At 40.7% G+C, this 23,035-nt stretch overlaps 1 protein-coding gene across 1 annotated transcript in view; it reads left to right on the forward strand.

Moving 5' to 3' along the window:
* The window catches only part of NDST4 (N-deacetylase and N-sulfotransferase 4), a 185,913-nt gene that overhangs the window by 88,454 nt on the left and 74,424 nt on the right, over positions 1–23,035 (forward strand). The window contains exons 4-6 of the mRNA XM_039913706.1: positions 364–518; positions 20,113–20,298; positions 21,718–21,846. Of these exons, the coding sequence (XP_039769640.1) occupies positions 364–518; positions 20,113–20,298; positions 21,718–21,846 (470 nt within the window). The remainder of the gene's footprint in view (positions 1–363; positions 519–20,112; positions 20,299–21,717; positions 21,847–23,035) is intronic.

Here is a 23,035-nt window from a genome sequence, read left to right on the forward strand (position 1 = left end):
AGTCACTTAACTTCTCTGTGCCTCAGTTCCCTCATCTGAAAAATGGGGATTAACTGTGAGCCTCACGTGGGACAACCTGATTACCCCGTATCTACCCCAGCGCTTAGAACAGTTCTCTGCACATAGTAAGTGCTTAACAAATACCAACATTATTATTATTCTAAAATTCGAACTGGAGCCTCTCATATAGACAGTAAGGGAATCGTGGGCAATGAGCTTGTCTACCAACTTGGTTGTATTGTACTCTCCCAAGTGCTTAGTAAAGTGCTCTGCACACAGTAAGCACTCAATGATAATAAGCAATGTGTTAGGGTTGCCTTTAGGCACCATTTTTATCTAAATGGGAATTCACTTATTTTGTAGGAACTGAGGAGGAAGATGAAGGTGACGACCTCCTGCTGCGGTCTGTGGATGAATTCTGGTGGTTTCCTCATATGTGGAGTCACTTGCAGCCCCATCTCTTCCAAAACGAGTCATCCCTCGTGGAGCAGATGATTCTCAACAAGGAGTTTGCATTAGTGAGTACCTATGATCCTGTGATTAGGAGTCCTAGTCACAATAATCATAGTAATCATAATCACCTAATATATAATTATATAATATATAGAGATATAATAATCATAGTAATCCTATGATTAGGATTACTAGTGAGAAGCGGCATGGCTCAGTGGAAAGAGCCCGGGCTTGGGAGTCAGAGGTCATGGGTTCGAATCCCAGCTCCGCCACTTGTCAGCTGGGTAGCTTTGGGCAAGGCACTTAACTTCTCTGTGCCTCAGTTACCTCATCTGTAAAATGGGGATTAAAACTGTGAGCCCCACGTGGGATAACCTGATGACCTTGTATCACCCCAGCGCTTAAAACGGTGCTTTGCATGTAGTAAGTGCTTAACAAATGCCATCATTATTATGATGATGATGATGATGATGATGATGCTTTCTAGTCCTAGTCCCCTCTAAACTGCTAGCTCTTTGTCAGCGGGGAACGCGTCTACCACCCCTGTTGCAGTGTACTTTCCCAAGCACTCAGTACAGTGCTCTGCGCACAGTATGTGCTCAATAAATATGATCGATTTACTGTGATGGATGGAGAGAATAAGGAAGAGGGTGGACTTCAGCAGTGTTTGTGTTGGGGACCTTTGCTAATAGAATATTACATAATGAACGACGTGGAACATGCCCCGTATGAAATTGTGTTGCTTGTTTATTTGTATTTATTCCCCATGCTTTGAGCCCTGGCGATCGGGCAAATCAAGGGTCTAAAAATCCTTTGACACATCTTCTCTCGTCCATAAGGGTCTCATAGTCTAAGTGGAAGAGGACAGATGCAAGGAACGACAAAGAGTAGAATCCAATCAGTAATGAAAACATGTTAAACTTAAAAAATCGAAAGAAGCAACTCTAAAATATTGAAGTTACACTCTTTCAGACCATGGTTTTACTAGCTCAGTACTCATGTAGTTCTCTTCCTACCTTTTGACCACTCTTCCTTGGTCACATTCATGGCTCCTCTTCCTCCTCTCATTTCCTAACAGAAGGTGTCCTGCAAATCTCTGTTCTGGGTCTCCTTCAGCTTCCCTCCATGTGTGGATGACTCCCAAATTTACTTCTCCAACCCCAGCTGCGCCCTTTATTCACCCCTCCCTCAGTCTCAGCACCTAGGTACATATCTGTAATTTATTTATATCAGTGTTTGCCTCCTTGGTGGGAAGGGAATGTATCTACCAACTCTTTTGTACTCTCCCAATGTTTAATAGAGTGTCGAGCACTGTACTAAGCCGTGGGATAGATATAAAAGAAGTCTCTTTCACACCCAAAGTACACGGTATAAGGGGGAGGAAGAACAGCTTATTCAATCCCCATTTTATGGATGATGAAACAGAGGCACAGAGAAGTGAAGTGACTTGCCCAAAGTCACGCAGCAGGCAGGTAGCAGAGTTGGAATCAGAACCCAGATCTCCTAACTCCCAGGCGTGAACTCTTTTTCTAGAGCACAGTGCTTCTCGTTTTTAACTCTTTCACGGCGTTTTCTGTCAATCGATCAACTAACCATTGGTATTTATTGTGTGCCTTCTGTGTGCCAACCACTATACTAAGCATTTAGGAGAGTATGATATATCAGAGTTGTTAGTGTCTGTCGAACCTTAGGCCAAACCCAAAAGTGCCAACTGGATACTTAGCAACAAGGACCAGAATTGTCATCTAGGTTCTAAGAAGTTTTGGTCCATTTTAAGCCAACGACTTAGAGAAGCAGAGTGACCTAAAGGATAGAGAATCTGGGAGTCCAGTCCCAACTCCCTGACTTCAGTCTATCAATTGTATTTACTGAGTGCTTACTGTGTGCAGAGCACTGTACTAAGGGCTTGAGAGAGTACAATATAACAATATAACAAACACATTCCCTGCCCACAATGAGCTTACAGTATAAATAGGGAGACAAACATTAATAGAAATAAATGGGCAGTATATATTGCAAGATTCTCTTTTACTTGGGGTGGATTGAGCATTCCCTATGTATGCTTCTTTCTTCCCTTCTCAACTCTTGTGTCATTCCCCATACAAACAAACCTCTCTTCCATTCAGTATCTGTCCATTGTTGGCTCTACTAGAAGTTTAATTCATTGATAAGAAAGGACTTTTTTTTTTTTTTTAGTCAGGCAGTTGTAACAATTGAGTTCACATTGAATGTGTCTGGAGAAGCTTTTCAGTGAATTTAAAAAAAATCTTACTCTCTAGGAGCTTAGCATCTAGAAGATGAAAGCAATTTGGAGGTTAGAATTTTGAAGTCTGAATTAAATTTGGCTTTGAACTTCAGAGAATTCAAGCGGACAGGCCACAGAAATAGAAGCACTCATGAAACTTACTCAAATTGAAACCACTAAATTGCTGTTTTGTGGTAGTCCAGTTTAATGCCAACAGAAGACAATTGTTTCAATTCTGTCATCTTTTCCTGTCGCGACCTTGGCTGGCAGTTGAGAATGTCAGTTTGACAAGAGTTGGGATCATTATTCCCAGATCAATTGATGCCAAGAAGTTTGGGGATGTCATGCCTAATTCTTGACCACTATCTTTGCAAGACAGTTTTGCAATTAACGATCTCAGTAAATCAATTACCATTATGGGTCTCTGAATGAGCTGGTTAGAGCTTGGGTGGCCAAATTACAACCCAACACCAGCGACTGTTGATAAACAGTGAAGCCTAGGGGAAAGAGCCTTGAGAGTGAGAGGACCTGGGTTCTAATCCCACATCCTCCACTTGTCTGCTGTGTGACCTTGGGCAAGTCACTTAACTTCTCCGTGCCTCAGTTCCTTCATCTGTAAAAGGGGGATTAAGGCTGTGATCCCTATGTGGGAAAAGGACTGTGTCCAATCTCATTACCTTGTATCTATCCCAGTGCCTAGAACGGTACCTGGCAAATAGCAAGCATTTAACAAATGCCATTGAGAAGAAAAGAGAGAAAGAGTAAGCTGGAGAGTACTGATTGGAGATAGTTGATTTATAATAAGATGGGGAGAGTTGATGGAGCGCCTTGAAGACTTTCTTGCTCTGGGAAATGGGAAGACACTGGAGGTGCTTTTGGATGAGGGGATGTGCCTCAAGGAGTGGATCCACGCAGCAGTGTATCGAATAGATTGGAGCTGGGGAGAGACTGGTAGAAGGGAGAACAGTGAGGAGGCCGTTATAGTCTAGATATAACAAGAGAAGATACAGAGATTGGTTGCCCATTGGGCAACCCACAAAACAATCAAGGTTTGTGATTACACTCCATATGAGGATAGAATAAAAACATTAGGACTTTACACTCTGAAAAAGATGAGGGCCAAGACAGAATATGATTAAAGGATTCCAAAACATGAAACAAGTGGGCAGGGCAAAAATATAATTATCAGTAAATCCCAAGACATAGTCATCATCAATGGCATCTATTGAGTGCTTTCTGTGTGCTAAGGACTTGGGAACTTACAATATAACAAGAGTCGGTCAACACGTTCCCTATCCATGGTGAGCAGCAGACAGAGGGTACCCTGAATGAAGCCTGATGTTTATAGCTTTGAAATGAGACAAAATATTTCTTTGTGATCAAGTGTCAGAAAATAGCATTTATCAGAGCAAGTTGTATTGGCCTAAAAGAGTTGTACAATTTAAATTTGGAGCATTTCACAAATGAAAAGTTTATACAGATTAAGTAGGAATACTAGATTAACCGTAATGATTAATGTCAAGAAAGGGGACTATTACTCTTTTCCTCTAACTGGAAACAATACTCAGTTGGATGACAGTTGATCTGACCCAATGACATACTTTTTTTATCCAGACTGAAATGGTATTAATCTTCCTTCCTTATTTCAGAAGTCACAAAAGCCTTCCCTTTTTCCTAAATGTTTATTTTCTCTTCAACCCATAGTCAAACTTTTATGGTATTTGGTCATTAAAATGTGTTCCAAGATGAATGCTGAACTTCAAACGTGAGAGCTGGCAAACACAGGTCCATTCGTGTTAAGTAATGTGATAAAATTCTGAGGAACTCCCCAAATAACCTGCATCTGTTCTGGAATGAGGCAGGAGAAGTCGAGAAGATCTGCAATGTAGTCTTATTTCGTCTACTCCCGGACTAGATTTTCACCACCCTCCGCTTCTGGCGCCCCCGCCCCCCAACCCTGCCTCACAAAAAAAAAAAAAGAAGAAGAAGTAGAAATGGTGTTTTGTTATTTAAAGTTTTTCCTCTGGACTCGGTTCAATTTCAAAGAAGATGATGCCTTTAGTTCCATTAATTTTACCGAGACACTGTATAAAAAATATCCTATAACGGTGATGATCAATTGTTTTTTCGGTACTGCTGAGCCCCTCGATATTAACAGCTTTTGCTTGATATTTTATTTATCTGTCTGGGATTTTATTCATGCTTAATTTAGTGGAAGCTCCCTGTTTTCTAGCTCTGCTTTTCAAAAAACATGGCATGAATTATTGTCTAGTTTTTTAGATTTGCTTTTCCAAAGTAAACAGTATGACAATATAGCTACAATTGCCAGCACTTGTTCTCCCTTTACATTCAACCTGAAACTTCCTCTCATCCCTTCTTATTTCTCTCTTTACCTCCCACCCTGTTCCAAAAAAAAAAAAAGGCATGGAAAATATTTAAGGGCCATATGGACCACATCTTGAATATGACTCAGAAAGTTAGTGCTGTTATGATGGAAATAAAGTGAGGAACTGGAGTGAACATGGAACTGAGAAAAAAATAATCTTCCCTTTAGTTAAGCGTTTCTGGGCTCTGAGGTTACTGTACTCCACCAACTAATACTGTGTATCAAGCACTTACTCTTTGCAGAGCACTAAGCATTTGAAATTATTATAGTAATGATGATGAGGGTGATATTTGTTAAGCACTTACTATGTGCTAAACACTGTACTATGTGCCGAGATACAAAACAATCAGGCCGAACTCAGCCCCTCTCTCATGTGGGGCTCAGAATATAAGAGGGGAGGGAGAAAGGTCCCCATTTCCTTTATCCCCATTTTACCCCATTATTCCCCATTTTACGATTGAGGAAACTGAGACATGCCCAAGGTTAAAGTTAAGTGACATGCCCAAGGTCTCAAAACAGGCAAATGGCAGAGCCACGTGAGTATGATAGTTTAAAGGCATGATTCCTATCCTCAAGGAGATAAAATCAATCATATGTACTGAGCGCTTTCTGTGTGCAGAGCATTGTACTAAGCACTTGGGAGAGAACAATATGAGTTAGTAGACAGATGCCCTGCCCACAGTGAGCTTACAATCTAAAGATCTTTCCAATCTAAAGATTTAGAGGACTTGAGGATCGTGGAAGGAGACAGAGAGAGTGCGGGGGGAGTTTGGACTCTAAATCTCTAGAAGAACAGAAAACTAGGGAAGAATTCATAAGAAAGAAACACAGACGGATAAACAAGTTTTAGTGAAAGACAGATGATACTGAAATTAACTAATCTAGCATTGAATAGATTGTTCATTATTATTATAACTGTGGTATTTGTTAAGAGTTTACTTTGTGCCACGCATTATACTAAGCGCGGGGGTGGATACAAGCATATTAGGTTGGACACAGTCCCTGTCTCACATCGGGCTCACAGTCTTACTCTCCATTTTACAGATGAAGTAACTGATGTACAGAGCAGGGAAGTGACTTGCCCAAGGTCACAAAGCAGACAGACAAGTATCAGATCCGGAAGTAGAACCCACAGCCTTCTGACTCCCAGGCCCATGCTCTATCTACTAAGCCATGCTGTTTCTCTAATTTGTTTATAATTATCTTCACACCATCAAAGGCTACTCACCTCCTTCTCTCCTGATGAGGGAAGAATGAGCCATCATTAGAGGATTAAAGTTGCTTCCACTTCCTTTCAGGCCAGAATGGCCAATTTAGGTTGAAAAATAAACAGATCATAAATCCATGAAGCAGAATGCAGCACTTTTTAATCACCATTTGCACACCAAAGAGTACTGCCTTGCTGCCACAGTTCAGCAACCAATCTCTCGTAATAATAATTGTCATTTTGATAAATTCTTACTATGCACCGAGCACTGGTGAGAAACTCTGCGTAGAAACAATACAGTCCTCAGAGACACTGTCCCTTTCCCAAGGGAGGCTCACAACTAAAGAGGGTGGGAGAACGGATGTGTGATAGCTATTTTATGAAGGAGAAAATTGAAGCATGGAGAAGTCAGGATCACACAGCAGCTAAATGGCAAAAGTGGGATTAGGTCCTGGCTCTCACGACTATCAGTCCTGTTCTTTTTACTGGATTTTGTCTCAGTAGAATTTGTTAAGCACTTTACTGTATGCACAAATTGTACTAAGCTCCTAGGAGAGTGCACTAGAGTTGATAGACATGATCCTTGCTTTCCGTCTAGCAGGGGAGACAAGCTCTAAAGTGAATTGCAGGCAGGAGGAAGGAAAAGAGTATAAATAAACATGCATAACTGTAACAGGAGGGTGTGTATCCATTTGTTTAGGGGATAGAGTCTGGGGACAAGAGAAACTAATCACAGAAGTCTCCACCAAAGAGATGTGATTTGAGAAGGAACTTAAATATGGAGGAAGTGGTTGTTCTGGGTAGAAGGGAGGGTATGAGCAAGAAGTCCCTGGCAAGAGCAATAACAAAGCATAGTGAGAAGGTTGGCATGAGGGACATTGAAGCATGTGAGTTAGGATGTAATGGGAGAATAGTTAGGGTATGTAGGAGGGAGAGAGTTGATTGCCTTAAAGCCGATCATCAGGAGTTTCTGGGAGAAGCAGGGTGATCTAGTGGAAAAAGCATGGGTTTTGAAGTCAGACAACCTGAGTTTCTAGTCCTGGCTGTGCAACCTCCAATAAGTCACTTCACTTCTCTGTGCCTCACTTTCCTCAACTGGAAAATGGGGGTGCAAAACCTCTTCTCCCTTCTCCTTAGAGTGAGCCCCTTGAGAAACAGGACCTATGTTCGACCCAATTAACTGGTAACTGTCCCAGTGGTGAGAGCAGTGGTTGACACATAGTAAGCGCTTAACAGTTACCATGAAAAAATGTGGAGAGGAATGCACAACTGTTGGAGATTTTTTGAGGAGTGGAGAGACATGTGCAGAATGATATTTTGAGAACCGGTAAACCAGGTTTTGTTTTTTGTGCTTATATAGCCCCATTCCACCTTTGAATTCACATTTGCAAGCACAAATGTGATAGCCACAAAATCTGTTCATTTCGGATAGCAGCTCTCCACCTCCCTGTGGCCCCCTCACTCCTGGTTACGGATACTATGAACACCTTCCTGACTGGAAATTGGAATAGGAAACCAAAGCATGTAATGGAATCCCTTCAACTAAAAGTCAGCAAAAATTACTTATTTCAAATATGCTGATGTACATTGGGAAATATAGAAGCAGATGGAAAGTCCAGATTGCAGAAGAGAGCTAATACTAAATAGACCTTAAATGATTTTACTAGATTTGGTTGCCCAGGTAAAAAAAAAGTATCATAATAGATTTAAAATTAAACAGAATTTTTTTTTTTTGGTACGGGGGGAGAATTGATAAAACACTAGACATGGTATTTGAACCATGAGCTCAAATTCAAGTTAGACATTTGGGAAAATGTTTAGAGTGTAAAACCTGCTCCAGGGAAATAGTGTAATATTCAAGGTCACTATGAAGAGATAATTGAAAATATAGCATATTTTTGCAGTGGCTATAATGTTGATATGAAACTAAATTTTATCAGTAAAGGAAAACTTTAAAAGATGAAATAAATTATAAATGCAAATAATTTTAAAGGAAAAAATGGACCCTGAATGAATGTGGGGGTTAGGTAAGGAAGAGGGCAGTGGATTTCTTAAACCATCTTTGATCTCAAGAACTCCAGTTCCTGAAACAAAACTTTTGGACAAGTGTCAGAAGCCAAATAATTTCCCTCTCTAGATGGCTCTGTAGAGGATTTTGGTAAAATCCAGTGAGTTAATTTAGAAAGTCAATGTATTAGGTTGAAGACCAGCATCCTTAGTTTTGCATAAATGTTCAACAAAGAGAAGTATAAATATGTACATGGATTCAATACTAATTGGTGGTTCACTCAAATGAATATAAGGAAAATGAATGGACATTGGTTTAAAATATACACTGTAGGCATGAAACAATAAAAGAAAATGCAGACTTCAAAAAAAAATTTCATACTTTGGGAAAAACTGTTGGCAGGTAGTATGGAAATATATCTGAACCTAATAAAGACACTTAAAATTATAATTGCTCCAAAAGGCAAGGAAGGGTTACAGAGAGCATTATCATGCATGGTAAATGTTGTTGGAAAGAATGTTCCCTTTGAATTTGAGAAATAAGCTATTAAAGGTCTTTGGTGGGTGGTGGTAGAAGGAGGGGGGAAGATCGTGTCGTGTATAGAAAAAGACCATTATCAGTAAGATTAATAGGTTGAAGTTATTCAGGTATTATGGGTGCTTCGATTCAAGGGCTAGAAGCAGTTTTGATGCAGACGTATAAAGAACAGCTCCATACCCACCTACAGCTATGGCAGTGCTAGTCACTATGCTGCCAGTGGAGGATATGCTACATACAAAATTTCATATTTATATTTGGAATTTATATCTGTGAACTACATGAAGTTGTGAGGTGCCAAAGAGAGCGATAATTATTGAAGATGTCTAGTGCGAGGGTGAGCGATTGTTTGGGCTGGAGGAGTACTTTCCCAATTTTGAAGCAGGCAGAGTTTGCCTGACAAGAGAGAGAGAGCACATGAAAAGTGCCAAAAGGCAGGTGGAGTTATTGGCAGCATCTGCGCTGGCTGAGAATCAGGAAGAACATGATGCTCACAGTCACACACTCCCTTCCACAAGGAGTCTGTCGGCCCAGGTCAGCCCTAATGGCCAGACCGAATACAATGTGGGGCTAAATCTAGCCACTAGGTCACATTTTGTCTACCTCTGATCCGGAGCCGATGATGAAAAAAATGCAGACCTTTTGATACTTTTTAAACGCTTACTATGTGCCAGGCACTACATTAAGAGTTGGTGTAGATACAAGTTAATTAGGTTTGGTCACGGTCCATGCCCCACATGTGGCTCATAGTCTCAATCCTCATTTTACAGATGTGGTAACTGAGGCCCAGAGAAGTTGGTGACTTACCTAAAGTCACACAGCAGATAACTGGCACAGCTGGGATTAGAACCCAAGTCCTTCTGACTCCTAGGCTCACGCTCTAGCCACTAGGCCAAGCTGTTTCTCAGCTGGATTGGATGCATATAAATATGAAAAGGACAAGTAGCAGTGAGACACAAAATGGGGGAAGACACTGAAGATGTGAGTGAACTGATGCAAAGAGGATTTCTTTCACCCAGTGGGGGATTTAGTCATGAATTACATTTACTATTTGGGGTTCATTTTAAAAGTAACAAGCAATTCCTACTGCCTTGACTAAAGAAATATGATTGTGAAATGAGGGCCATTTGGGATGTGTAGAAAGGTAAGCGCAATTGGCTAAATGAATTAGAAAAATAGGTAAACCTTGGAAAAAGTGGCAGATATCACTAGTGACCTAAAGGACAGCTAATGATTATGATATAGAAAATACTGAGACCTTACTCAGCATCGTCAGTTGACTTATGTGTTTATGGAGAGCATTCTTGTATTTTTCTTATTTGTTCTCAAACTTTTTAAATGTTAAAAGACTGACTAGAACTACTTCATCAAATGTTACTAGTATAAATATCATTCTGCCATCCAAAGCGTGCCAAAGTTATTTCAGAGACCGGGCTAGAAGTGAGTGAGTGCACTGGAATATGATTCCTATATTTAACTTCCAGTATGAGACCTCTTAATTGATAGGTTAGCAAAAAATTGGGATGGGAGTGGATATCAGACTTTTTAAAATTCCAGAGTGAGGAAAGACCCTTTTTTGGCTATATGCAATTACTGAGACAAACCTTGTCACAATGAGATGAGTAGCAGTTAATGTGTTATTTGGTTAGACAATTGAATCTGACTTTCATTTTCAAATTTGTTGGAAACCTGTAAGAGAGAAGACATTTGGCATAAAAGACATTCTCTTTGCCTAAATTAAAGGTCATTCAATTAAAAAAGGAAAGGATAAGGGCTTACGCAGGCTGTATGAAATTACCGCAGAGAAGGGACAGATCTCCCAAAGTTTGCAGATGTATTTACAATTATTATCATCTGAGGAGAATGAAGCAGCAGAGTCCATATAAAGGTTACGGAAAACTGAATAGGAGTAAAATAAAATGGAGTAACTATCAGTAGTATTTACTGAACACCTACTATTTGAAATGATATAATAGAAATAGTGGACATGGTCCTTACCCTCAAAGGGCTTATCCTATCCAGTATCAATCATTGATATTTACAAAATGTTTACAATGTGCAGAGCACACTACTGAGCACTTGGGAATACAGTAAAACAGAATTGTTAGGCACGTTTCCTTGATGATGATGATGATGGCTTGCAGCGTGGCTCAGTGGAAAGATCACGGGCTTTGGAGTCAGAGGTCGTGGGTTCGAATCCCAGCTCTGCCACTTGTCAGCTGTGTGACTGTGGGCAAGTCACTTAACTTCTCCGTGCCTCAGTTACCTCATCTGTAAAATGGGGATTAAGACTGTGAACTCCACGTGAGACAACCTGATTCCCCTGTGTCTACCCCAGCGCTTAGAACAGTGCTCTGCACATAGTAAGCGCTTAACAAGTACCAACATGGTTATTATTATTATAATAGTATTTCAGCGCTTACAGTGAACCATCCATTTATTCAATCACATTTATTGAGTGCTTACTGTGTGCAGAGCACTGTACTAAGCATTTGGAAAGTACAATTCGGCAACAGATAGAGACAGTACAAAGCACGATTCTAAGCACTGGGATGGATTCAAGATAATCAGGTCCGACATGGGGCTCACAAGGAGCTCAGTGCTGAAATATGGGTGAAAAATGTAAGGAACGAAGGCAATATTTGAATGAAGGAGAGATGATAACCTTAATAAGTTTGCCAGGAGTGGTTTGACAACCTAAAAAAGTAACTGAAATCCAAATCACTTATGTGCATATTTCAAAGTTGAAATATATATTCACATTTACTAAAAAGAGAAAGCTGTTTGAACATTTTATACCTTTGTATGAGAAGGAAAGTTTCAGTAAAGAGCAGGGAGTTGTTAGATGATCCCAAAGTTAATTAAAGAAAATAGTTAATTAAAAAGAAACCCTTCTCAACACCTATGCTGAGAAGCAATGTGGCCTAGGGGGTAAAGCACAGGCCTAGGAGTCAGAAGAGTTCTAGTCCCAGTTCTGCCACTTGTCTGCTGTGTGACCCAGGGCAAGGCACTTCGCATCTCTGTGCCGTGGTTACTCATCTGTAAAATGAGGATTAAGATTGTGAACCCCTTGTGGGACAAGGCCTGTGCCTAACCCTATTTGCTTGTATCCACCCTAGCACTTAGTACAGTGCTTGGCACATAGTAAGTGCTTAACAAAGACCCCAATTATTACCACCATTATTATTATTTAAAAGTTGCCTATTTCATAAGCTTAGAGTGAGTGGCTGGCAATGTATAGCACCCATTATTATTTATGTTATTATGTTATATTACTATTTATAAAGTTCTTATTAATTTCTATTCCTCATCACATTGTTTTTAACAAAATTGTAACAGAGAAAATAGTCTTTAGGCACATTGTTTTTCTGTAAGAAAGATGCTGTTTTATGATTTGTATTCACACTGCTTACCAATGGATTTTCTTGTCATGAGCTGTATCGTGATTGCCTTTGACTTGCTGATTTGGATTTGGCATGTGGGTGAGCAAGTTTCCCTAGGACAGGATATTTCTGAAATACGTATTTATCTATATGATTTCCTTGGCAGCAGCAACTCTTAACTCAACTGCAGCATCTCTGTCCTGTCAAGCGCCTGTCTTGCTTTTCGATATCTTTTAGCCCCAAAGGGATAAACACCACCGACAGAATGCACTGTAGTGTTGGAAAGCAATAACTGAAGGAAATGAGCTGTCCATCTCAATCAAAATTTATTCATATGATTTTACCAGAGCTTGGAGTTGTCTGTTCTGGCCAACTTAATATTGTTATGAGGGTAGGTTTTATGCCTTTGACCCTTTCTTGTGTGTCCTCTAACCCTTCTCTCCACTTCGGGTTGAGTGGTAGGAATATGCAGACAAATTATTCATTGAAAAAAAAATCAAGAAAGGGAAAAAAAAAAACTTGTGACTCCAAAAGTGACCTTTATGTTCCCATCCAATTTTCTTTTCAAATGCCTGGGTGAAAAAGTATTTCTTGCTCTATCCTGGGAAATAAGTAGGGACCTGATTAGGAGTGACTGTTATTTGGCAAACAAACAAAAAACAAGAGAGAGACTTTATTCCCAAATTCTACACCTTTTTCTTTTTTTCTTTTTTTTGCTTTGGAAATGGTCGGTCATGTATCTTTGAAATTCTCTTTGTTGTAGAAGGGTTTAAGTGATTATTATGCATCCAGGGGAGAGAAGACTATCCAAAACATAAGACCATAAAGATTATTACTTGGTCATAACAATGGTCCTCCCAGTCCAGTATTCTGTCTTAGTGGCAATAAAATGTTTCAGGGGAATAAAATGTTTCAGGGGACCACATGATATCTTTAATATCCCTAACTTTCCCTTCAGTAACCCATCATCAATGTTTCACTGGCATTTATGTTCACTTACTGTGTACGGCACTGGGGAGAGTACAATAGGGTAAATAGAGATATTCCTGGATGCAGGGAGCTTACAGTCTAGCAGATGAGACAGACCTTAAACTAAATTACAGATAGTGAGAGCAAGAGGGTCTAAAGATAGGTACATAATTGCTGTGTAGGTGTGAGCTAAGTGTTTAGGGGGTACAGACTCAAATGCATATGTGATGCAGTGTTATCTTGTGCTGTCGCGTCTTCTCCGACCCACGGAGATGCCATGGTCACATCTCTCCCAGAACGCCCCACTTCCATCTGTAATCGTTCTGGTAGTGGATCCACAGAGTTTTCTGGGTAAAAAATATGAAAGTGATTTACCATTGCCTCCTTCGCAGTAAACTTGAGTCTCCACCCTCGACTCTCTCCCGTGCCGCCGCTGCCCAGCACAAGTGAGTTTTGACTTGTAGCGGATTGCCTTCCACTCACTAGCCAATGCCCAAGCTAGGAATGCCATGGATATGCCTCTCTGTGATGCAGTAGGGAGGGAGAAAAGGGATGAGGAGATGAGAGAAGAGTCAGGTAAGGCTTCCGGTCTTTGAAGATGGGGAGAGCGGTGATCTGTCTACGAAGAGGGAAGGAGTTCCAAGCATGAAGGAGAATATGAACCGGTGGTCCTTGGTGAGAGACGTGAGACGGAGGCCCAGCAAATAGGTTGGTATTTGAGGAGTGAAGTGTGAAGACTGGGTTGTAGCGGGAGAAAAGCAAGGATAGATAGTGGGGAGTGTTGACTGAGTATCTTAAAATAGCTTAATTGTAGATATTTTCTGCTTGATGTGGAGCCGGATGGACGATCCCTGGAGGTTTTGGAGAAGTGGGGTGATGTCCACAGGAGGATTAGAAAAAATAATATGGTTGGCAGAGTGAAGTATGGACTTGGAAGGTGAGAAGGCAGTAGTTGAGATGAGACGTGACAAGTTCTTGAACCAGTACACCCTAATGCATGACTCGTTTTCCTGAAGCATTGTTTGGCCCACATCTCTCCGATCCTCAGTATCTTCCACTGGCTCCCCATGCCCCCCCCACATCAAGCGCATTCTTCTCACACTTGGATACAAGGTTTTCCACCAATTTACCCCACCTTACATATCCACTGAATTTTTCAGCTACTTCCTAACTGTTTCTCCCAAACTGACCTTCAAATTGTACCTCCATCTCCAATCTCCCACTATCATCCCCACCCTCATGCTATTTCTCTGACTTGGAACAGCTACCCTTTCCAAATTTGACCTACTACGACCCTCCCCATAATCAAAGCCCTTGTAAAATCCTCCCTCCTCCTGATTTCAGGGAGATTTCTTCTATACCAAATCCATCTTAAATTTTCCTGTGGCAGCAGGCCTGGAAAGAGGCTAGATTATGGAAATCCAACTCCATCGATTTGCTTCTCTTCACCCTAGGTACAAATGGTTTGATTCTCAGTAGCGACAACATACCTCTATTTCAGGGTTTCCGTTCTCCCACTCGATAACTAAGTGCCAAGCCAATTTGTCTGCCCCTTTCTGTTATGTCTAGACCAGAGCACTGAGCTTTTCTCACCTTTCCTAGAGCCATGATGACCCTTACACACATTTTTGGCAGGGTCATGGGTATGAAAGGTTTGCTGCCCAAGATTCTTTTCCCAAAGAGCTCTGTATAAGGTGGTGCTGGTTCCTTTACAGAAGAAAAATCCATTTAAACACGAAGCCCTCCTGAGATTTATCACCATTTACTTGAGTCCCAAGACCAAGGTGTGAGGACCAACTTGGTCAATTTTCAGGTCAGACTTTCCATTGCTTTTATCACTTCTGAAAACCGAAGATCATTCCGGCTAGACGTGCCCCTGAAGACCTGGTGAAAAATCAGTGAGTCTGACTTGACACAAAGTTAACTTGGTTCTACTAAAAGACATAATAGAGAATGGGCTTTTTCTCCCTTGTGTATAAACCATTTCCTAGTAAATTAGGTTCTCAGAGAGGAGCATTATCTCTCTTGGATGATGGAGGAATTAAGGCACAACTCAGTTCTAGTAAAAAAAAAAAAAAAATTGTCCCAGTGTAGCTGTTCCCATTTGAAAATGATTTTGCTGCAGGGCTCTTCTAGGTCTTCTAGATGACCAACAGAGCAATCTAGACTCTATCCAAGCCACCCCACTGGGTTGGGGCCAGAATTAGAACCCATGACCTTCTGGCTGCCAGACCCGTGCTCTATCCACTACACCATGCCTCCCCTCTTTTATAAATTGTGGGAGCCGGGAAAGAGCAATGGTACAACTGGTAATAGGTTGAAGAAATGAGTGAAAAAAATTAGTGAACATAATTTGATCTATTCCTAAGGCTTATTGTATAAACAGAAGCGCTAAGGGGGCAGTTGGGTTGATGTGACTGGAGGGTGGAAGTTAATTGGAAAATGTCTCCTGGCGGAAGTGGGTTTTCAGGAGAGCACTGAAGTTAGGGAGAGCAGTAAACTGATAAATTTGAAAGGACTTCAAGCCTGAAGGAAGGGCCCAGAGAAAGCAGGAGAATCAAGGAATGGTGAGAAGATGAGTTTAATTATGGAATTTATTAATGGCTTGCTATATACCAAGCAGTACACTGAGTCCTGGGGTAGACCCTATAGAGGCAGATCGGACTCATTACATCTGTGGCTCACCGTCTAAGTAGGAAGAATAGGTTTTTGTTTTTTTTTTTTTGCTGAGGTTATTTGGGGGGTGAGGCTGGGGGCCTTTTAGTGGTATTTGTTCAGTGGTTATTATGTGTCAAGTACTGTTGTAAGCACTGGGGTAGATACAAGACAATCAAGTGGCACACAGTCCCGCGCCCACGTGAGGCTCCCAGTCCAAACAGGAGGGAGAACAGGCATTGCATCCCCATTTTACAGATGAGGCAACTGAGGAACTGACAGTTAAGTGGTGTGTCCAAGGTCACACAACAGGCAATTGGCGGAACCAGGATTAGACCTGGGCTTAAATCCCAGATGCTCTGACTCCCAGGCCCATGTTCTTTCCACTAAGCCATTCTATTTTTCGTAGCCTACTATTTTTCTGCACCAGTGGAAAGACCACAGGTCTGGGAGTCAGAGCACCTGAGTTCTAATCCTGTTTCTGCCAAATGCTAGCTGTATTACCTTGGACAAGTTACTTAACTTTTCTAGAAGAAAGTAGAGAAGCAGCATGACTTAGTGGAAAGAGCACAGGTTTGTGAGTCAGAGGTCATGGGTTCTAATCCTGGCTCTGCCACTTCTCAGCTGTGTGACTTGGGCAAGTCACTTAACTTCTCTGTGCCTCAGTTACCTCATCTATAAAATGGAGATTAAGAGTGTGTGCCTCACGTGGGACAACTTGAATAGCTTGTATCTTCCCTAGCACTTATAACAGTGCTTGGCATATAGTAAGCACTTAAATACCATCATTCTTATTATTTTCTGTGCCTCAGTTTCTTCAACTATAAAATGGGGATGTTTTCCCTCCTAATTAGACTGTGAGCCCCATGTGAGACTGTTACATTCTGATTAAGTTGTGTCTACCCCAGCATTTAGAACAATGCCTGACATTCACTAACTGCCTCACAAATACCATACAAAAGAGGAAACTGAGAAACAGAGAAGTTACATGGCTTCCCAAGGTCTCACAGCAAGCAAGTGGCAGAGCTAAGATTAGAACCCAGTTCTTCTGAACTCCTAGTCCTGTGCTCTTTCCACTAGGCCACACTGCTTCTTGAGTCATTGTCTAGTAATTGCATAATCCTAACCCATCAAGAAGTCTATCAACTGCCCTTCAATAAATACTATTGAATGAATGAAAGTAGCCAACAGCCTCATCTGGGGATCATTGCAGTCCTTCTCTCTTGAATTGATTGTATCCTGATCCCTACATTACCATTTACTGAAATATCAACTGCCCGGCAAGAGTTTACAGAATTTTATCTCTCCAAGAGTTTTGCATCTGAGGGTTACTCTGGTAATTTTATACCTCAAAGCCTAGTCAGACCAGATGGGTTAGTAATGCTCCCACCTTCTTCAAAATCCCATGTCTTTCACTAGAATTTCTACAAGCTGACCAGGCTGACATCCAGTGGCATCTTATCATTGGCAGTTGCCAATCATCTTTCAGTGGTATTTATTGAGCACTTACTGTGCTCAGGGCGCTGTTCTAAGCACATGGGAGAGTATACCACAAGAGAGTTGGTAGGCACATTCCCTGCCCACAATGTTGTAGGTCATTCGGGAGGCAGCAGCATTTTGGGCCATAGTTACGATGGGCAGCATGGGCTAGTGGATGGAGCACAGGCCTGAGAGTCAGAAGGTCATGGGTTCTAATCCCACTTCACCACCTGTCTATGTGACCTTGAGCAAGTCATTTTCTTCTCTGTGCCTCAGTTCCCTCATCGGTAAAATGGGGGTTAAGACTGTGAGCCCTATGTGGGACAGGGATTGTTTCCAAACAGATTATCTTGTAACTACCCAGCACTTAGAATGAAATAAACACTTACCAAATACCATTATGATTATGATTATTATAATTATTAATAAACTCTTTCTACTAGTGATAAGTAGATTTGATAGGATGCTCAGAACATGTGTGATCCTAACAAATGCCCCTTATTCAAATTGTTCACCCATAATGGCCCCCAAAATCTTCATATGCTGGTATTCGAGTCAGTGATGTATGTGAAGCATTTAGGATCCATGAACTCTGGCAGAACCGTTCCCTTCTTATCTCTCTCTCCCCAATCCTCACACATTCATGTTAGTCTAACCCGTGATTAACTATACCAAAGCAAGGTTATGCAAGTCTTTTTTTTCTTCTCTTGCCCTCACCCCACCCCCTTTGAGTAAAATGAAGTAGAATAATCTGCTTCATAGGAGTTCTGCTACTATGATAGAGGCATCTATGAGAGGGAAATAACATATTAGTAACAGGAAAAGTAGTACTAGTTGTATAGAAATTGTCAGAAAAATTAAAATATTTTGACATCCCAGAGGCCCCACGTTGGTTGTTTGAAGACCTGTCGTTATGAGAAGAGTCAGGGAAAGAAAATATTGGCATTTTGTTTTTAACCTTTGGTTTTCTCTGTGGCATTGGTATTTTCCTGTGTCTGCTTATGCACATTAATGATATTTTACTAGATGTGTTTTCTAATGCCCTTGCCAACAGGGTTTGGTTCCTATAAAAATAAGTAGGTGAGGCTGTGTTCTACAAGGCCTCTGACAACTGAAGTTCCAGACAGAAAAGACAGAAATGTTCCAGTGTCCCCAACTGTGCACCACAATCCATAAACTTTTCCCATTTGGTGGCACCATTTAGATGAAGGGAAGTACAACTGCAAATTATCTACTGTGATTTCCTATTTTGATTGCTCTCAAGTTGCCAGTGTGATAAGGTGACCTTATGAGTAGCATTACATTGAGCCCAGAGAAATCAATAAATATAATAAAACTTTTTTTCTTTAAACTGGCCCCTTCTCCCCTCCTCACTGAATCAATTACTTTTACCTCTTTTTTTTTCCCAAGAAAGTTCTGGGATTCATTTTATCGCTTGTCAAGAGTGAAATGCCTTTTTTTTCCAGAATAGATAGTTACTTGGCATTTTGCTTCTATCCATTGATTGTGGGGGGTTTTAACCTCTTGGTGTCTAGGACTTTTTCATGTTCCCTGAACATCTACACCCCAAATGTTGAGCATGAGACAAGGATCCAAAATGAGGGTAACATGAAAATAGGCAAAACAAAAATTTGACATTTGTGACCTTTATTTTTTTCAACTACATGACTCCTTCTGTAGCCTGAATTACCTAATTTTACTCTTTTGACTTAGTTATGGTATTAAGCAGGGTGGCTCAGTGGAAAGAGCACGGGTTTAGGAGTCAGAGGTCATAGGTTCTAATCTCGGCTCCACCTCCTGTCAGCTCTGGGACTTTGGGCACGTCATTTACCTTCTCGGTGTCTCAGTTACTTCATCTGTAAAATGCGGATTACGACTGTGAGTCTAACGTGGGACGACTTGATTACCCTGTATCTACCCCAGCGCTTAGAACAGTGCTCGGCACATAGTAAGTGCTTAACAAATACCAACATTATTATTATTATTTAAGCATGTGCTATGGGTCTAAGTCCTGGGGCAAATACATGATAATCAATTTAGACAAAGTCTATGACCTTGTTCTCCCTACAGCTGTTGGGAGAAAACACAGAGTTTTGATTCAGCAGAGATAACTTGGGATATAGAATAAAGAGTTCTTCGCATTATGATCAGAAAGTGGGAAATACGTGAACTCCATTTTCTGTACTGAAGCAATACTGAAGAGCAGACGTTTGTATATAATGGCGTATGTCATTTGCATATTGTTCCAACCTGAATTTTCTTCCTAGGTTTTATGAACTGTAAAAGATGATGGCAGTCATCCTTATTGATCCAGGAGGTTTAAAATTTTATTGAGACTTTTATTTATAACCTTGATGAATGATTCCTTTATAATGAAAATGATCATTTAAGGGAGGGGGTATAAGTATGAAAAATAAAGACAGTAACAAATTGATTTTATTTAGAGCACAGGCCTGGGAGTCAGAAGGTTATGAGTTCTAATCCCGGCTCCACCACTTGTCTTCGTGGGACTCTGGGCAAGTCACTTCACTTCTCTGTGCCTCAGTTACCTCATCTATAAAAATGGGATTGAGACTGAGTCCCACATGGGAGAGGGACTGTGTCCAACTTGATTTGCTTGTATACACCCTAGTGCTTAGTACAGTGCCTGGCACATAGAAAACACTTACCAAATAACAACATCCTCATCATGTGAGTGATCCAGGGTCAGCTGCCACAATTCCATTATTGAATTCTGAGAAATGGAAGGATGGACCACCATTCCAACATGGTTCCTTGGTGTTGTTTCAGGAGCACGGGATCCCTATTGACATGGGGTACGCGGTGGCCCCACATCACTCCGGAGTGTACCCGGTCCATATCCAGCTCTATGAGGCCTGGAAGAAGGTCTGGGGAATAAAAGTCACCAGCACTGAAGAGTATCCACATCTGAAACCTGCTCGGTACAGACGCGGATTCATCCACAACAGCATCATGGTGAGCTGGATTGCTTCTCCATGGCTTTTCGTTCCAGAAATCTCCTTCTTCCCTGAAGGAAAAAAATGGAGAGGACAATTCAAACAGTTTGAAGAAGCCCTCTCTCGGAAGAAGAAGAATTTCCCACACAATTAGGAAGCCATTTATAATTATTTCTTGGAAATAGAAACGTGGCATCACTCACTTTAAACAACAGTTATACGTCTTGCCAATTCCATTAAGCTGTAGATCTTTAAAATATCTTCAAAATTGCTGGCTCAGAGATGCATTTGCCAGACTTGTGGATCCCCAAAACTGATATGGTTCATAATGTTTGGGCAATCAGATCTCTAACTCTCCAGGTGTTTCCTGTAAATATCACTAAATAATAAGTTTAGAAAACACAAAACCTGTCCTGTAAAAGATAGCAGAGAACCATGTTTGATTTCACATTCAAAGTGATCTATGGCTTTGAAATAATGGAAATTACCACATGCATATTCATTCTCTCTCCTCTCTCTCCTCTCCTTCTCTCTCTCTCTCTCTCTCTCTCTCTCTCTCTCATCATTTCCTTTGTATAGGTCTCCTAGTCTTTCTGACCAGAGTGAAATAGGCATGCTATTTTTAACAGGAAACTATCCACTATTCTCCTCCTCCTCCTCATCGCATGTAGTTATAGTTGTATTACAACATGAAAGCTCCACATTTTCAAACTGATACTCTAATAATATACTGCCTTTGTGTTGACTGTAAAAGGCTCAACCTAATGAGAAAAGTATTCATAAGGAAATTATTAGCACGTGTTCATCACTCAGTTGGTTGCCTTAATTAAGTGGCTAGAAGAATGGGCATGGAAAATCATTTGTTTTTCACTAGATTTTCTGTACGTCTTGGGCATTCGATAGAAATGTTATCCTAATTTTTGCTCATGTTATACATATATAATTCACTAGTGAGGATCCCATTTGAATTTCTGGGTGAAGAAAAGGTTGAGCCAATTATTTTAGATCCATGAATCTGGGTACAGTGTTATGCTGCACCACAGGAGCAAGATGATTCACAGCAAATATATATTGAAGAATTTGGTATTTGAGAAATCCCATTTGGCTTTTAATAAATAGAGTGATAGGAGATAGTTTTCCGCTCCTAAAATCTTGGGAGGAAATAGGAAAAAAATCCACCCATTTACGTACATGAAACTGACAGAATGACCTAAGTAGAATTTTTGAAACTATATAGGTGGCTGATGTCAAACATCTGCAAAATTGCCCCTGCATCAACTCTTGTTCAATGAAGTGATCGCAACTGGAACAACGAATGAATTAATATGAAATTACTGAAGATGCAGGAAGGTGGAAAAACTCCATTCCACACAAGTAAACACTCAAAAAATACTATTGGTTGATTAATCCAAATCACCATATTCCTCTTTTTCTTCAGGTACTTCCACGACAGACGTGTGGATTGTTCACCCACACAATTTTCTACAAAGAATATCCAGGAGGGCCTCAAGAACTGGACAAAAGTATCCAAGGGGGTGAACTCTTTCTCACCATTCTTCTAAATCCTGTACGTATTAACTGATTCTATTTTACAGCAACACCAAACAGCCAAACATAGCCCTTCTTTAACTACTGGCATGTCAGGCCATTAACCTTCCAGTGAAGAGGATTAAAAAACAAATCAGGCACCATGATGAACATCATTGGAATTCTTCCAAAATAATCTAAGGTAGTCCTTAGTCTTAGAAAGTGCAGGTTTTCAACCAGTGTCTTACTAAAATAATTATATTGGAGATTAATGATATTTTATTTTCATTTTGGTGGTGAAAATTGTACATCTCTGCAGTTTATACATTTATATTGCTAGTGGCAAAATCCAAAAAACAAGACCCTCTAGACTGTAAGCTCGTTGTGAGCAGGGAACGTGTCTACCAACCTACTCTGTTGTGTTGTACTCTCCAGAGTGCTTAGTGTACAGTGCTTTGCCCACAGTAAATCCTCAATCAATACGATGATTGATAAGATCACTTTAGAGTTTAGGATGAGTAGGCAATGAGCATATTCCTTCCTCCTCACTAGCTAATACTTGCCAAAATTTTAATCAGAACATTGCAAGAACCCTGCCTAAACACTCCCACGTCCTCATGCTCAGCTTTATACCAATTCACCTTAAGTGGACCCTTCATTTTAGCACTAATATTTAATGAGGTGGCTTTAGGGGAAAGGAGGGGGAATAGATGGAAGATAATTCAACACTTTTGGCTACCTTTTGGACTTGGCAATTGTAGACTTTTTAACTTTTACGTTTAGGTGCATTCAAGTTCCGTATACAGTGCTGGGATTGTGCACCAAGTTGTTATACAGTTTGTGCCTGACGCTGAAGGTCAGTACATGGTAGTACTTGATTTAAGAGCAGAGGGAATGAATTTAGAGAGGATCGTGAAACGAGAAGCTTTTCATCATCTGATATTTGACTTTATGACTCTTTATCATCAATTTTAATACTTAGTGTGAAGACATAGCTGCCTGGTAAGTGGGCAGCCTCGGCTAGCTAGAGAGAGATTACAGTTTATTTGGGGTAGTAGAAAGTAATTATGATTTCCTCGCCTCTGTGACCAATAAACCTACCTAAGGAAAAGTGGACCAGTAAAATACAGTTGTAAATTAGTAATTTTCCCAGGCCCATGGTCTATTCTCTAGTCCACACCGCTGCTCATACTTCTCTGCTTCTCATACAGAAACGGTGTGGCTTAGTG

The sequence above is a fragment of the Ornithorhynchus anatinus genome, chromosome 12 (assembly GCF_004115215.2).
Source record: "Ornithorhynchus anatinus isolate Pmale09 chromosome 12, mOrnAna1.pri.v4, whole genome shotgun sequence".
Taxonomy (NCBI): Eukaryota; Metazoa; Chordata; class Mammalia; order Monotremata; family Ornithorhynchidae; genus Ornithorhynchus; species Ornithorhynchus anatinus.